Below are 16,950 nucleotides of genomic sequence, written 5' to 3'. Positions count from 1 at the left end.
TTCTCAGTAAACCTCAGTTGCATACACCAGCATCTATGCCACGTTCAAAGTCACTTAAATCACTTTTCTTCTGATGCTTAGTTTGAACTTCAGCAGGTCATCTCAGTCACATCTACATGCCTAAATGCAGTGAGTTGCTTTGGTGTGATTGGCTAATTTCATATGTGCATTAACAAGCAGTTGGACTGATGTACCTAATAAAATGTCCAGTGAATTTACATCCAAAAGACAGAACACACTGGTGAGGTTAGCAACAATGAAAGTCCTGAGGTCCACTGAAGAGGAAAAACAAAAACAAAACATTAATCAGCCTCAAGACCTGAAAGGTTTGATTAAATTCATGCAATAATTTGTCTATTGAAATATGTGCCCCTAAAAATTGGGGCTACACAAATCCCTACATTTATGTTCAACCTATTAAATTCTGAACTTCTTTAACTGTCTCACTGAGGTGGTCTGAGGAGTACAATTAATGAAATCTGCGTTACTATATGAAACCAGAAAAAGGGTGAAAAAAACCCAACCACTCAGCTTTCATTTTAGAGTTTTTATAAGACATCTTATAAACTGAAATACAGATTCAACTTCATACAAGAGCTTTAAGTAGTATTTCCCACATAAACAATTGATTGTGCAAATGCTGTGCTGAGTAAAGAAGCTGCAATTGAGGTTATTTGAGGATCTTGTGGACATCAGACAGACGTGTTCCCGATAACCCGTCTGAGTCACTGATCATCAAACGATGACCACCACACAAGTCTTCACCACACTTGAATGGAGGATATACATTTTTTGTTTTAATTTCCTCTGGCATCCAAAACATGACGTTTTGTGCTATAAGAAGCACCAGAAGCTCCTCCAAAAAGGCCACATAAGAGAGGGAGTGCAAAACACCAGCAAGGCGTGAAGACACTGCAGCTGCTCAGAAAGTAGATAGAGTTTTTATCTTTCAAAAATAAAAATATCTTTATAAAACTGACTAACGAAAAAAAAAAAAGATTTCAAAGGCAGGTCAGTTTATTCTCAGGCAACATGCAGGCAACTTAATTTAGGTGCAGAGGTGCAGTGGTGAGCGTGGCAGTGAGCTGTAAATCTCCTTTTTCAAACCAAAATATTCCCCTTAGGCAACACTCAAAATGTGTTGGATTTAAAAAAATTAAAAGACAGAAAGGAACGAGTCACATTCAAACTGGATAGAAACTAATAGCACTTCAATTAAGTCACGCTGATTATTAAGGCTTCCCTTTACAAGCTGCAAAAACCATCAGTTCATACAAATGTGATGCTAAACAAAATAAATAACCTAAAAAAATGCAGAATTGTTCATTAATTACAATGAGCAGGTGGATATGTAAGACTTATTGGATAGTTGAGTCAGCGGTGCGGCAAACTTCTATTTGGCATGTTGGATTGCTGACCTCTGACAGTAACTGCTCAGGTCCTCACTTGGAATTTGCCCGCTTTAGTCACATATTTGACACCTTTAAATGGCTTGTACGTCTCTCCGTACATGTCGAGACGGCTCACTTTAAGACCTGCACAGAGGAGGAGAGCAGTGTAATATAAATCAAGGAAGATAAATAACAGGGCTGAAGGGATCGACGGTTTTAAATTTCAAACTTGACTGAAGTCACGCTTTGATAGATTACCTGATATGGCCAGCTGCTGGATCTTTAGGTCAATATTGAGTGAGGGGTTCTCTTCAGGGTTAGGTACTCCTGTCTGCATACTCAGACTGCCTCGCAAGTTGGGAAGCTTCTGGGGGTTAAGCTTACCAATGTCCCAAACCAACAACTACCAAAAGAGGAAAAATAAATGCTTTTTATTAATTTTAGTGTCTCCAAAACATCCACAACTGGACCAGGACAGGACCTTCTCAGGCTTTTGGTGACTGATATTCAGCACACCTGTGTGCAGGTTTGTAGTAAAGCAAAAGGCATCCTAACTGCTCGCTTAGCTCACTCCTGCTGTGTTACTGCTTATGACAGCCTTTGTGGTGGCTGGTTACCTTTGTAGTGAAGTCATAGGTGTAGTTTCCCTGTGAGGCTGTGAGGTTGGCATTAAGCACAGCCTTGGGCATGTGGACAGTGACTTTCAGGTCCTCCACTGTCTTCCCCATAGTTTGCTTGGGTCCAATGGTGATGTCGAGGCGACCGCAAGATCCTGCCTCAAAGAAACTGATGCTCTGCTTCACATACACTGGAATGGCTACAAGACTGAGGAAGGACATAAAAAAAAAAACAATGGCTACAATAAACCTGAATGATTGGTGGTGTGAATGTTCTTATTTAAGTCAATTAAATCTGAATTATTTCATCTCCAAGTGAGAAAATGATGCCTGCGCTTACTTTTGAGAGCTGATGTGATAGGTCATGAGCGTGAAGTTTCCATCCGGTGGGATGAACGACAGGACACGCTCCGACTCCCAGCGCCTGAACCGCACGCATGGGTGGAAACTCACGTCATCAAGAAGCCGAGGATTCTGTCATCAACAGCGAGAAGTGTTAAAAAAGCAAAGCACTGACGGTTAGGCATAAAAGACTGAGAGGAAGTTACCCCACCATAAAGGACATCGTCAGGTCAGGCATCCCACTGAGTTTCACACAGGCTTCAATTACACCCTGGATCTCTGCAGATACTGTCGTACCTGGAAAAGCAGGAGTGATAAATCTCACCTATGAAACCTTACATGAAGAAAAGGGACTTCAAAATATCCAGCAATATAATATGTGCTGATCAAATACAAATAAGTGCCAGTTTGTACCGGATTTGTCCACAATGGCGTCTATTTCTTCTGTCACATCAAAATACGCCTCATTATTGGTGTATTTGACACCAGCCCGCCTCCATGGGATGTTTGACAGCTGACCTTGTGGCAACGTTTCTCCAACATTACTACCTCCTGAAAAAGAAACAAAACCAAGGTGAAGCCACAAATGTACACATTAACACTGCAGAGTTTACTTGTACTTTAGTTTAGAGGTTGGTAAACACTCCAAAGTCAGGGTGACCTCCAGTTACCTGTTAGCGTGTTGACAACTGATCGTAGGATGTTGGGAGGCCTGATCATCTCCTTGAGGACGTTGGACTCTGTTGCTAGTGGAAATCCATTGTCCAGCATCTCCTCCAACAGCTCATAAACTATCACCACATTGTCACTGATCACACTTTCGGAGCACTCTCCAAAGTAGTCCTGTCAACAAAGCTGCCCGTTACACCAAAGCCAAAAGTTTATGTAGATGTTTTTCAAGCACTTATACACAAGCAAGCCATCTGAGGCCCATCAGAGATTTATCCGTATGGATGTTCATATTAGACGATGCCACTGTTCTCCGCATCATCTACAGCACAAGGACCAGGACCAAGGCCATAAAAAGTCAACCAATCGGACCACTCTCTCCATGACCAATAGGATCATGATCATCTTTCAGCAGGATAGAAGTGGTAACAACACAATATTTCACAACTTTTGCTGTTTCACAAAGTCCTTTATCGTTTTGTGTAAGCAAAATCTATCAACATTGAGAATCTTATGCAAACAACTTTGCTAGATGGGTTGGATTCAACACTTCAAGAGCAGGAATTTGGTGAAACTGATAAGTTGTTAAGTGTGCATGAAGGTTATAGTGTGAAAATCTGGAAAATGTGGTGATAAATCAACAAACAACCTCGATCTTTAACACAGGATGGATGAAGTCCCATTAAGTGCTCGCTCGGTACAAGCTTCACTAAAATCTGACCAATACTGATGGAGTAGTAACGATTCTTATGGTTGGTGGACAGAGGGGCAAATGTACAAGCCCATGACTCCTTAAGCTGGATGAGCCAAAAATGTAATTATTATATTTTTATATACCTCCTTTAATTTTTACAGCAGGTACATTTTATCTTACTCAATACTTGCATCCATGGATCATTCCTGTGCATTACTTTATTGTAATAGAAATACAATGGGTTTTTTTTTTAATTATATATATTTTTTTATTTTTAGGAAGATTGTTTTCTGATGCATTTCTCGTGGCTTCATAGTGTAGAGTTAACACATTATATCTGCTCCCTGGTTTGAGACCTGAATAAGACAGGAACACCTGGAAGGGTTGTGTCGGGAAGGGCATCCGGTATAAAAATCTACCAAAACAAATATGCGGCTCCACCTGCTGTGGCGAACCTTCATGGATAAGGGAACAGCGGAAAGCTTTCTAGGATGCACTGGTGGAAAGATTACTTTGTTAACATGATACAAAAGACACAATAATGAACAAGATAAAAAAATAAAAAAATAATAAAATAAAATAAATAAATAAATAAAATGAGTATTGGCCTCTGTTGCCATCATGTCCATATAACACACCAGAAACCTTTTCTGTAAAAAGGATCATTTTATATTCTTACTTCCTTAACATGAATATTTTCTCCAAGACTTGCCTACACACACTCACACACTCTTCTCTGATGTTGTAATGTTGTACTCTAACCTGGTGACTCTCTGGAAATGTGTCCCTCGATCATTAGTGTGTAGATTTACTTCCTTGGTCACAAAGAGTAACTAAACACTTGATTTCTAATTTATAGGGAGTGCGAAATGGTGAGACACATTTGTTCCCCGGGTTTGACCGTAACACAAAGTGTCACTACAGGCTTTGTGTAGTTTTAACGGGCTGCTTAGGTTGCCTTAGAGCAGGCAATGCCTTAAAAGCCTCAAGTCATGAAAAAAAAAAAAAAACTCCCCGTGTAGATGAACAACCACAGTTTGACTAGAAGACTGCTTTAAGATGTTTCATGCACATGTGTGGCTTTTTTTTTCTTGAGTACTGCACTTGTATTGAAGGTGAGTGTGCACCTGTCAAATCCTAAAATTGAAGCTTCTTGTGCAGTGCCACACTCCTCTCCACACTCCTGCTACAAATGGATCCCTTCCTCAGAGTCCTGTTCTGATGCCCACTGGTGAAACGCAGTGGATTTCCTCCACTGTGTCAGAAACGGTGATACTCCAGCAGGTCAATGGAAGGAAGTGACACGGTTCAGATCAAATGTTCACAGAACTTCTGATGTCACTCTTGTAGGCACTTCCCCACAAGACCAATACTTTGTCTCTGGGTTATAACTGGAGACCGAATGGGACGTCCGTTCAGAAGCGTATGAGAGAAGAAGGCAGAAACTTCTTTTGTTATGCTCAGTTATTAACTACCATATTTGAATCATCTAAGGTTTCCCATTTGTATAGGCCCAGGCACTGACATTCTTACTTGCACATGATACACGGTTTATGCGTTTTAATAGCTGGTTAAAACAAGTCTGAACGATTTTCCAAAATCTCACATAGGAAAGTAAAAATGACACCTTCCTCCTTAACTGTACAATCTCTTTTGTTTCCTTAACTGCATTCTTCCAGACCATCAGCTAAGGGGAAGTGAAATCTGATCACTTGATGTGAACCACAATCTGTCTTACTTCTTCTAGACACAATCAAAGACTTGAAGAACACAGCGCTCAAACCACACCTGAAATGTGTCCGCCACTCTGTGCAGGAACTCGATGACAAACAGTGGAGGGACCTCAGTCTGGATGACAGAGAGGAAGAAGAGTTTTCCCCTGTATATGGAGATGAGATAGTGGTGTGGGGTCTGGAGGACAGGGGGCACATTCTCTGGATCCACTGCTTTCTCCCTTGCCTCGAAGAAGTAATCGCACACACTTCGGCTGATGACACTCTTCCAGTGTTTCTCCAGGAAGATGTCTCCCAAGTGATTAATGACGAACAGGCTGTGGATCATCTCAGCTGCAACAATGAAGTGATTGTTGTTGTTGTTGTTGGTTGTGCTCAGTTATTAACTAAGAGTGACAGGCAAGGATAAAATCAGCAGATTTTAAAATAAATAAATCCTGACAGTTACCCGACATTGCGCAAATCAAAACAAAGCGATGTCACTTTTTAACATTTACCTTCCTACAGTCAACCTCTCAAACTAACTTTAACCTCAGGTATAAGAGTCACATTGCAATTAACCTTAAATGTGATCAATAAACCTGACAGTGAGAGACGTAACAGCCACATGGCAGCTCTAAATATATTTGATAGCCTTAATACAATCACAAATCATAAAAAAGAAAAAGTTTTACCTGCTGACTCCACTCCTCTGTGCCAAGATTATTACTTTTGAGCCAATATGGCTGCACAACTCCCCGAGCAGCTCAGGAGACGCCTGCAGATCTACCAACACGTAAACGCAACGAAGCCGGTACAAAAAGAAAACAAATCAGAAGATCAAAGCCTACATATTATTAAAAACATTATCCTGGGTGGTTTAAATACCAAAGCAACCTCGGCGTTAACTCGAGCCGCACTTTGATAACAAAGTTTCCGGCTTTTTCATCAGGCTATATTTACGGACAGCTATAGCCCGGCGCCGTGTGGAGGGACCGGGGCTTGTTTCCCTCAGTTTTGTTTGTTTGTTTGTTTGTTTTTTTAAATTTAGACTTAGCACAAATTTACAAACTCTCAATGGGAGATAACATTGGTGCAATAACATCGAAAAAAGCCCCCCACCCCACCCCCCAAAAAATAGGAAAAGAAAACAAAACAAAAGAACAGTTACAATATAAATATGTGAAGGCCATTCTTATGACATTTTACTTTTTTTTTTTCTCTAACAACATTTTTCCATACATGAGGCTTACTTTTTACATACATAGGGCACATTCATTAAAAGGATAGAAACTGGGTCACATTTTCACATATCAAAGCAGCATCTTCACATGAGTCTTTCAACAGTTCTAAAAGTGACTTTAATTCAATCTTCAACCCATTTAGGGAAGGTTTTTTGTTTTGCCATTTACACTTATGGATATGGTATTTGCCCATAATTATTACAATGTTACAAAGCATGACAAGTTCCTTTGACAGATTATCATTATTGTACAAACTTATGTTAGAGTAACTCATCCAGTTTACCAAATCCTGCCAAAATTTAGTCGTTACCGAACAGGGGGGGGGAAAAACAAAAAAAAAAAAGAAAAACACAAACAGTGGTCAATGCTTTCTTCTTTTTGTAAACAAATTTATATGGCTCCATCTCAAATCCAAACCTTTTTTAAGCGTTTCTGCTGCTGGGTAATACCCATTAATTATTTTAAATTGCATTTCTTCAACTTTGGGTGGGATAGGCCATTTCAAAAAATGTGTATATTTGTTTGTCATTTTGAAATTACGCCCTTTTAATTTTGTGTTTTTGTTAAAATCGTGAAATAATATATTTTTAAACATTTTATTTATGGTTTTATTACCACACTTTTTATTGATTAAAGGAATCTGATTTAACTGTAAAGAAGGTAAACGTATTTGTCCTTTAGAGTAATGGAAATGATTTTGCATCAAATTCAGCACAGGTAGAAGGATCGCATTGCAAACTCTGTTATATTCTCTAAGGGAACACTGAATGTTAAACTTGACTTTAAAAACACCTAATTCGAGAAACTGCCCCTTCTCATCAAGTAAATCTGTTATAAAAATTATCTATTTTTCCATACCACTCCTTAATGAATAATGACTTCCTATTAATTGTAATGGTCCTGTTATTCCACAAGGTGGAGCCATGGGGCGTGAAGTTATGGGGAAAACCCATCTTCCAATAAGACAAGACCTGCTTATGGTATTCTGACAGTTTGACCGGCAACTTCGATATATCAAGATCACATTTCAGGAGAAAAGCCAACCCTCCCACCTTTTTGAAAATATTTTTGGGGATATAAAACCATATGGAGTCAGGCTTTAATATAAAGACTTTTAACCAATTTATTTTAAATACTCCAACCACTGATTGAAAATCAATGGTCCTTATACCTCCTTTGGTGTATTCTTTGACCAGTTGTGATTTTTTTTTAATGTAATGTGTTTTATAACGCCAAATGAACTGATTGATTACTGAGTTAATCTTTTTAATACTATGCGGGGTAATGTATAATGAATAAGCTGGGTAAATCATCTTTGAAACACCCTCTGATTCTGATAATAAATTGCGTCCAAAAATTGCAATGTGTCTCGTTAACCAATGATTTAGTGTTTTGGACATAGCATCGATTTTGTCTTTCAGGTTTTTTGACTCTCTAATTTTGATGTCTTTATTTAATCAAATAAAAATATTTAATCAAATAATTTAATCAATTTATCAAAGAAGATATCTGCATTCTCTTTTTGAATTTTTTGCTTATACAAATTATTATAAAATGTGTTCATTTCTTTACTTAAGAAATGAACACATTTTCTCTATCATAGTGCCATCCTTACTCAATTTAGTTTTTTTTTTCTTTGTCTACGTTTCTCTAGGTTATAAAATTAAGATGATGTCCCCCCCATGTTCAATCCACTTGGCTTTAGATCTCACATATGCTCGCTTAGCTTTTTCCAGGTACACATCGTCTAGTTGTGTTTGTAAAGATTGTAAGCTTTCTGACTCTTCTGCAGTTATATCAGGCTTACCACATTGCAAATGTATTTGTTCAATTTGATTTTTCTGTATGCGACGAGCAGATACTTTTTCCCAGATTCTATAGCTAGTTGTTTAACACTGTATTTGAACCATTTCCATTTGCCAACATTAGACATCATCATGTCATCAATTTCTAATTTTATTTTTTTAACTTGTGTACAGAAGTCTTTGTTCTGCAATAAACTATTATTAAATTTCCATATGCTTTCAGCCCTTTGTTGTCTACATAAGGATAACAAGAGACTTATTAGACAGTGATCAGTAAGTGGGGTTGATTGGGTTTCACATTTAGTAACATAAGTTGTTATTATTTGAGAGACAAGCCAATAATCTAGTCTTGAACATATGTTTTTATTTGTTGGACTCCTTGGAGCACTGTCAGTCATGGATTGGCCTCCCCAGACCCCGAAACTCAAAATTATTGAAGCAGTGTGGGACAAAAGCAAGCCAACAACCAAACAAGAGATTTGAATGTCCTTCAAAAATCCTGGAGAATGATTCATTAAGACTACTAACTGCTGCCGCACTTATAAGGTGTTAATACAGTATGTCTAAATGAAAACATAACTAAATTCAGACACGTGAGGTTGTGCTTAAAAGAATGATACCAAACAAGGCAAAGTAAATCGTTTTTAAAGGTGAAATGTAGAGGGAAAATCAAAAGTAGAGAAAAATGGCCAATTATACCGTGGAGCCCAGAGGGTTAAACTTTTTTTTTTTTTTTTTAAAGTAACGCAATAGTTACTTCTTTGAAGAAGTAACTAGTAACTTTAATTACTTTTTCAAAGTAACTTGCCCAACACTGGTCATAGTTGGTTCTAGAAAAAAAAATGCAAAGATCTTGAGAACAAATTTGAGATCGATAGAATACGGGAGCAGAAAAATAAACATGTGGAACTCCTGACTCCCCTTCAAGTTGAAAATAGGTAACTGAAACAAGAAATAGGCCCTGGAGCACAAACTAAGCCAGGCAATAGATGAAAAACAAAAAACAAAACTTTATAGAACTGAAGCAAAAAGATGATTGAATAAAACACGAACTCATGGCCCAAGAGCAACTAAGGCAGGGTTGTCGAACTCCAGGCTTCGAGGGCCGGTGTCCTGCAGGTTTTAGATATCACCCCGGGTGGTCAACATAAAACCGAATCAAATGATTAGTTTATTAACAGGCCTCTGGAGAACTTTAAGAAATGTTGAGGAGGTAATTTAGATATTTAAATCAGCTGTGTTGGATGAAGGGCACATCTAAAACCTGCAGGACACCATCCCTCGAGGCCTAGAGTTTGACACTTGTGAAGAAAGAGAATAGAAGATAAATTATGAGAAAAAGAACACCACAATATGTACTCGAGGCCGACACATTTCTTTACTGTCGAGAAAAAACTTAAAGTTGTTTAAGAAGAAAAGGCAAATTTAAGGTTGTACTTCAAAAATAGAAAAAACAAGCCAAAGAAGATTAAGCGGAAAAGGGCCCTAGCAGACAAAAATGCAGTGCTGAAGAAAAACAACAAACTCTTGGACAGGGACCGTGTGTGTGTGTGTGTAAAAATGTGTTACAGCTTAATAAAAAGGTTCTTCTTAAATACACTGGTGCCTTTGTAACAATGCAGGGTGAGGATGGGAGTAGTTGGAGGCTGCCACTGGAAGGCTGTCCCACTGGAAGGCTTTAATTTGTCTTATTTGTGTTCGTTTTATCCAAAAAAGGAAAGTCAGAATGAAAGTTAGATGATCCACCTCAGCGAGACGATGTTGTCAGAGAGAGGATCTCTGATACAGTCAGGTGTGTCTTAACACATCAGCCAGTGTGGGTGAAATGACAATCTCTCTGAGTCATGGTGCGAACCCCGAGCTGGGGCTCCTCCCCAATCCACCTAAGTTAAGAGAAAAACAAACGCTTTTTTCCATCAAAAACTTTTCTTCATCAGGGTGGAGAGCCTCCAACCTCTCCATGCTGAAAATGATGAACAAAAAAGCTACAAAATACAGAGAACTGCTTTTTACATGTTTGCATTATGAAATAAATTAATAATTAATTAAATAGTTGTTTATTTCATTTATAAACTTCACTATTTCATTAATTATTTCATCTGTGGTACTTACCCATCAGTGTATGTTCCCTGTGTTTGCATACATTAAAATACCAGTACTGATGACCAGAGCATATAAATGCAGCACTTTTCATATCTGACAATATATTTTGAAAGCACAAGACAAATCAAACTGTTTTTAATTTAGGTCTTTATTTTTATTTTGTTTTATTTTTCAGCTGTTGATTTTATGGTGATGTGATGCTATATTACATTTTTAAGATTCAGTTGAATTTAAGATTTTTAATATAGCATCAAACTTTCTCCTCAAGTTGTTTTATACTGTAAGATAAAGATCCTACAGTAGCAGCAAGAAAACCCTGATAAATTAATAATCCCTTATGAGCAAGCACTAGGCGACAGTGGGGAGGAAAAACTCCCTTTAACAGGGAGAAACCTCCGGCAGAACCAGGCTCAGGAAGGGACGGCCATCTGCCGCGGCCGGTGGGGTGTGATGGTAAAGATAATATGAGGAGACAAGATGAAGAATATAAGTTAAATTCTAATTACATAGTTTTTAAATAAAATATACATCAGATGTTAATTCTGAGGCCAGACTAGATTGCTTTAAGATTTATAAAAAAAATAAAAAATAAAAAATAAAAAAAATCAAGCTGACAATTTAGTCATCACTACTGCGTTTAAAGCAGCAGCTGAATGGCTTCTTTTAAGCTTTTAGCACTGCTGAAAAAAAAAAAAAAACCTGGCAGGTTTGGCTTTCTTGGAGACACCAAGATGAATTGTTAGGCGCTTCAGTGCAACGAGGAATCCGACAAGGATGCCCTATTTCCCCAAAGCTTTTTATATTGGCAACTTAATTGTTAACACTATTAATCAAAAATTCTAACAACATACAAGGAATATCAATTTTTAATAAAGATTTTAAAATAAGTCAGTTTGCAGATGATACATCACCTTTTATCTACCATTGATTTATCTTTCAAAAACTAAGTATGGTCTCAATCTTCTCTAAAGCTTCTGGTTTATCTCTTAATACCAAAAACTGTGAACTCCCGATTCATACAAGGTTGGAGTCCTCAATTGCTTCAATTAGAGTTGAATCTGAAGTCAAATATTTAGGGCTGACAATATCTAAATGCCTCATTAGAAGCGAAGACACTAATATTTCTAACCGTATCATGGATATGAAGAAATCACAGAGACCTCACTATTATGGTAGAAACATCCTATCCAAAGCTGAAGGTATCTCCAAATTGATCCATCCTTGTCACTCTCTATATATCTCCTCTAAAAACATTAATAATGCCAACACAGTTATTTTCCAATTTTTGTGGAAGAGTAAAACCCACTACATTAAAAGATTTCAGGAATACAATAAAGTTGGTATCAAAGCCCCAGAATTTGAATCCATGGTTGGCACCCTTAGAATTAAATGGTTAAAATCTTGTCTGTCACAGCCTGACTCCATTTGGTTTCACATACCAAGATCCTTGTTTAATAAAATAGGAGGTTTAGACTTTATTTTGTAATGTGATTTTGAGGTTAAAAAAAAAAAAAAAAAAAAATCCCAATCAAGTTATCACTTTCACAAACAGATTTTGCATTACTGGAAAATTATATTTACCTATAACTTCTCTCCTCATAATTCAACCTTATGGAACAATAGGGTGTTCTGCGCTCACAGACGGGACAGACAGCGCGCAGCAACGCGCCTAATGTTGTTTAAAAGATCCCAAAGCGCAAGTCCATCTTTTCAGACGAACTGCAAAATTATTTCCCTCGTACTGACCCAGTACTGGTAATTTTTCTTATACAGATGAGCCATTATTTCTGTACCATTATTTAATTCCAGAGGCTTTTAGGTTATTTTTTTTGCACTTGTTGACTTTTAAAAGCCTGTATGACATATTTTATTTCACAATTCATTAACCCCACGGAGAAGGCATCGTTTAAATGTGTTTCTTTAAGCAAGTTCTTCACGACTGAGCCAAGTGTCTTCTTTTTTGGAAATCAAAATATGGTCACCCTAATTTATTAGCAAAGGCAAAAATATTCCATAGTTATGATAGAATGGTTACTTGGAATGGTTCTAGTTTAGTTACTTCAAATAAATTTGATAAAGTTTACTCGAAATGTATGAAATGGCCTATTCTACCTAAAGTTAAAGAAACACGCTTTAAAATCCATCCATCCGCTTACCCTTTTCAGGGTCGCGGGGGGGTGCTGGAGCCTATCCCAGCTGTCATAGGGCGAGAGGCGGGGTACACCCTGGACAGGTCGCCAGTCTGTCGCAAATTCTTTATTTAAAATCTTTGGCTTTGGGGATTTGGCTTTGAGGTGGATCAGTGTTTGTACTGACAAAAACGAAACCCTAGAACATCTTTTTTTTTTCTATGCCCTATCACACAACGTTTTTGGTGTGGCATTAAAAAATAAATAAATAAAAAAAATAAAAAAAATTGTGTTTCTCTTTAATATTCCCGTAATGCTGTTTGTCTTGTACTGTTCCAAATTCATATTTGTATTATTACCTGTGTTATCCTCTTTGCGAGTTTGTATTTTGCAATTGCTCAATTAAAAAAAAAAAAGAAAAAGAAAAAACAACTTTTGAACCAAAAATTGCTGCACAACTCCCCGAGCAGCTCAGGAGACGCCTGCAGATCTACCAACACGTAAACGCAACGAAGCCGGTACAACAAGAAAACAAATCAGAAGGTCAAAGCCTACATATTATTAAAAACAATATCCTGGGTGGTTTAAATACCAAAGCAACCTCGGCGTTAACTCGAGCCGCACTTTGATAACAAAGTTTCCGGCTTTTTCATCAGGCTATATTTACGGACAGCTATAGCCCGGCGCCGTGTTGTGGGTCTGGAGTTTTGTTTCCCTCAGTAGAGTCTTGCAGGATTTCGGTCAGCGCTTCCTTTACGCTTTCCGACCATTCCTCGGCAAAGATAGACAGTATACCCTATAACCTAAAATTAAACTGTTATATTTGTATTCACTGTTAGAACCTTTTAAAGAAAGTTATTCAGACTAGCTTTTAATGTATCCCAGTCTTCTCTTAGCATGTATGATACTCCTAAGATAGACAGATGGCTAGATAGATGCGGTAAAAGTTTCATAAGACATCTTGTGCTGGAAAAAAAAAAGGTTTTTTTTTTGTTTCGTTATGTTTTGCGTCTTTTTCATTACAGGGAGTCACTGCATTGTGTGCTATGCGTCTTTAAAAGATCTAAAGAAACTTTGCAAAAAAAAAAAAAAAAAAAAAAAAAAAAGTGCCAGGCCTAAAAGAAATTATCTACAGCAGATCAACATTATCTGGAAGTTATAAAAATGCAATTGAAAGAAAAAAAATGCAGCAAAAACCTGACACTTTAGTTAATCCATCTCCAAATATATTTCACTAAAGGCTCATCACAAATATTCTCATGGGAAAGGTGGCAGAGCGAAATGAGGTATGCCAAATTACACCAGAAGTGGACTGAAGACAGTCCCAGATTTAAACCCAGTGAGAGTATTGGCACATGTGATTAGGTAGAGGATCATCAGGGGGTCCTTTTGTCCCTCTTTGGGGGGATACTCCCACTGGGTTTAAATCTGGGATTCTCGGCCATTTGACCTTAGAACTGAAGAAGCTTCTCGGATGAGAGGTGAAACGTCTTCAAGCAACTTAAAGAAGTCCAGACGCTTTTCTTTCCAAGCTCCTTAGACTGTTGGAGAGCTTGTTAAAATCATTGATATCATTAATGCAGAAAAATACCATCATGTTTTGATCCACCATGCACTAACACCTGGAAAGCATTTTCATTTTTTAGCAATGATCCAAACACACGTACCTGAGTAGAAAAACCATGATGGAGCACTGTCAGTCATGGATTGGCCTCCCAGACCGCGAAACTCAAAATTATTGAAGCAGTGTGGGACAAAACCCAGCCAAAAACCAAACGAGAATGTTTGTTTTTGTCGAGAATGATTCATTAAGACTACTAACTGCTGCCGCACTTATTTCCCATTTTCCTAAAAAAAAATATAAAGAAATGAGAGGTGATTAAAGTTGCTCCTTACCTTGCCATCGCTTCACGTTAACCCTGCACGGCCCTTGCATGGCGTCATATTTCAGGCTTCTGATTGGTCTAGCTCTGCAAAGGCGGGAGGGAACTATTGCCTGCGAGCCATTCCCCGGAGAAACAACGACAGCCCCATTGCTCATAGCATGACCGCTTTTTCGTGCCGGCTAAGGTGATCGCAACGTGCTTTACCCAGTCAACATGGCTTCAGGCGAACCCAAAGCAAAGAAACCCAAACTCTCAGAGGAGGAGAAGCCCGAGCCTCCGCCCAAAGAGAATGCCGTCAAAATAAGGTGACCGAAGACTAAAAAATATCCCTAATAACAGCGAGGAGACACGACCCTCCTCCCACGCTTCCAAGTTAAATGCTAATATATGTGCTATCAAACCTTAAAAGGTTGACACTGTTAGCCTGTGTGTGTGTGAGAGAGAGAGAGACACACACACGTGCACAAAATCGCGAGTTTAGGCATTGATTTTGGATGTTTTCGAGACCTCTGAAGCAGTTCAATGGGGCGAGGTCGTAGCGTAAAGCAGCGGGTGCAAAGTCCTTTGATATTTTTGCTTTTTGATAAGCAGGGCTTTAGCTAACTGTTGGCTCATAAAGCCTGCTGGGTTTGGGCACCTCTGCGGTGAAGCAAGCCCATCTAGCTGTAGCAGGTTTTAGGTTGTGGTCGAGCATGAGCACCACCAGAAAGCAATGTTGGGACTTGGTGTGGGACTCTGCACAGCTGCAGAGAAAGCTTACAAGAACCATCCCGTACCAGCTCCCAACACACTCAATTGCGAAACAAGTCACATGGCGGTCATTGCAATGCTGTAGTACTTCCACCATCACCACCCCCTCTGAAGAAATCTAATGGCTGCTGCTGATTACTACATTCACCTCATCTGCGGCACTCCAGCAGCCCAATCAGCAGCACGCTTCTCACGGTGCAATTTGGCTTCAAATGAGTGAGTGAACTGAGCCTAGAGTCAGCAAGACAAGCCAATCACCACAGAGACACACACAGCCGTGGCCCTTGCCTCCAATCGGCCAGCTCCGAGTAGGAGGAGCTGTGTTTGCAGGGGTAAATCGATCTTCCTGCACACTGAGGTGAAATTGTCAAGTTTTTTTTTAATGCTCTAGCTCCCTCTTCAACCGGTTTTAGGTCGCCCAACAGGTTTATCAGTGTGCACACAAAGAGGAACAATATGTCTGCTGCAAGGTAAGAGCAAGCTTACGTTAGGGGAGCTGATCTAAAGGCAGGCATGGTTTAGTGTAATTGTCTGCACATGCCTAGTAATCATCTGACTACACATTGGAAATCATATATGTGCTGTAGGAGACAGTAGATACGATGCAGCAAATATCGACTGGACGGTTTTCCGAGACAGAAACCCATCTGTGTAGCGTAAGTCACCGTCAGGTCTTGGTGTCTCCCTGCTCTTTGCTTTTTTGAAAAAGCTGTCCTTTCGTATTAACTGTAAATCTTTGCCTTGGGCAAGAGTAGACAGAAAGACTTTATGGGCAAGTATGGTTCCACGTGTTCATGTGGAGGTGGCATCTCTGAAGAGCTGTGTTCAAAGACTTGCTCCATATGGGGGAGGGGGGGTTCCCAAAAGCATTGACAAAGAAAAAAAAATTGTTCACATGAAGGGCACCTGTGAAAATGACACCAAGACTGAGATCTAAGGGCACGTGGTGGCAGCATGTGGATTATAATGCACGCACAGTTTAGTTTTTGCTTACAGGTGAAACAACTGTGGACTAACTCGCTGGCTGGATTTGGCAACCGATGTGCCCAACATGTCGACACAGAGTAGCGGTTCCTGTGGTGCTCTGAAATTCTGTTATTTGTTTTGGTTTTTTGTCAGCATAAAACTGTTTAGTTGTGATATTCAAGCTCTACTTTCGGTTGCTTGACCCAGAAAAAGAACAGACTACACAAGCAGCAGAAGCACACGCACACTGAGTGTACTGCTGTCCTGATGTTGCCACGTTGTGACGCCATAACAAAGTTACATGCATGACTGACTGGGTTTTGTAGTGCCTTCTGATGAGTCATGCATGTTTCCTATTTATGTCTCTTTGATTCGTGCTGTGCCTTAAGTCACATAATTAAAGTCAGGTGGAAACGGATCTTTTTTTGAATAGAAATAAAATGGCACGCTCACTGGAGTGAGCAATCATAAATTTTTAAGTCAGTGCAATTTGGCTTTCTGCATGTTTCTGAAATGCCTGAGCATTTGACAGATTGCTCAACCAGAGCAAAGGAGTAATGGATTTCCACTCCAGCTCAACTGTTAAGAGCACCTTATTAAAGTGAAGACAAATCGACGGGACTGAAACGATTTAATGTACAG

At 39.0% G+C, this 16,950-nt stretch overlaps 2 protein-coding genes across 8 annotated transcripts in view; one reads left to right on the top strand and one right to left on the bottom strand.

Moving 5' to 3' along the window:
* Positions 1–532: 532 nt before the first annotated feature.
* On the bottom strand, positions 533–14,777 carry ap3m1 (adaptor related protein complex 3 subunit mu 1). 4 transcript variants are annotated; one of them, XM_040001878.1, is made up of 10 exons: positions 14,603–14,678; positions 6,121–6,211; positions 5,502–5,779; positions 3,022–3,193; positions 2,765–2,902; positions 2,562–2,647; positions 2,349–2,482; positions 2,009–2,216; positions 1,650–1,794; positions 533–1,535 (listed from the first exon to the last, which is right to left on the bottom strand). In XM_040001878.1, the coding sequence occupies exons 3-10, from the start codon at positions 5,772–5,774 to the stop codon at positions 1,435–1,437; spliced, it is 1,257 nt and encodes a 418-aa protein (XP_039857812.1). In that variant the 5' UTR covers positions 5,775–5,779; positions 6,121–6,211; positions 14,603–14,678; the 3' UTR covers positions 533–1,434. The 4 variants fall into 4 exon arrangements, with proteins under 4 accessions (XP_039857812.1, XP_039857810.1, XP_039857811.1 ...); XM_040001876.1 differs by lacking the exon at positions 6,121–6,211 and having other exon boundaries at positions 14,603–14,777; XM_040001877.1 differs by lacking the exon at positions 14,603–14,678 and having other exon boundaries at positions 6,121–6,262.
* adka (adenosine kinase a) overlaps positions 14,778–16,950 on the top strand; it is a 16,823-nt gene continuing 14,650 nt past the window's right edge. Inside the window, exons 1-2 of one of the 4 annotated variants that reach the window (XM_040001904.1) lie at positions 15,564–15,674; positions 15,756–15,812. In XM_040001904.1, coding sequence (XP_039857838.1) covers positions 15,799–15,812 — 14 coding nt within the window. In that variant the 5' untranslated portion in view covers positions 15,564–15,674; positions 15,756–15,798. The other 3 variants (XM_040001902.1, XM_040001903.1, XM_040001905.1) reach the window with 3 other exon arrangements.

This window comes from Simochromis diagramma, unplaced genomic scaffold, assembly GCF_900408965.1.
Source record: "Simochromis diagramma unplaced genomic scaffold, fSimDia1.1 OVJJ01000421.1, whole genome shotgun sequence".
In the NCBI taxonomy this organism is placed as follows: domain Eukaryota; kingdom Metazoa; phylum Chordata; class Actinopteri; order Cichliformes; family Cichlidae; genus Simochromis; species Simochromis diagramma.
This window is presented reverse-complemented; position numbering and strand designations above follow the sequence as displayed.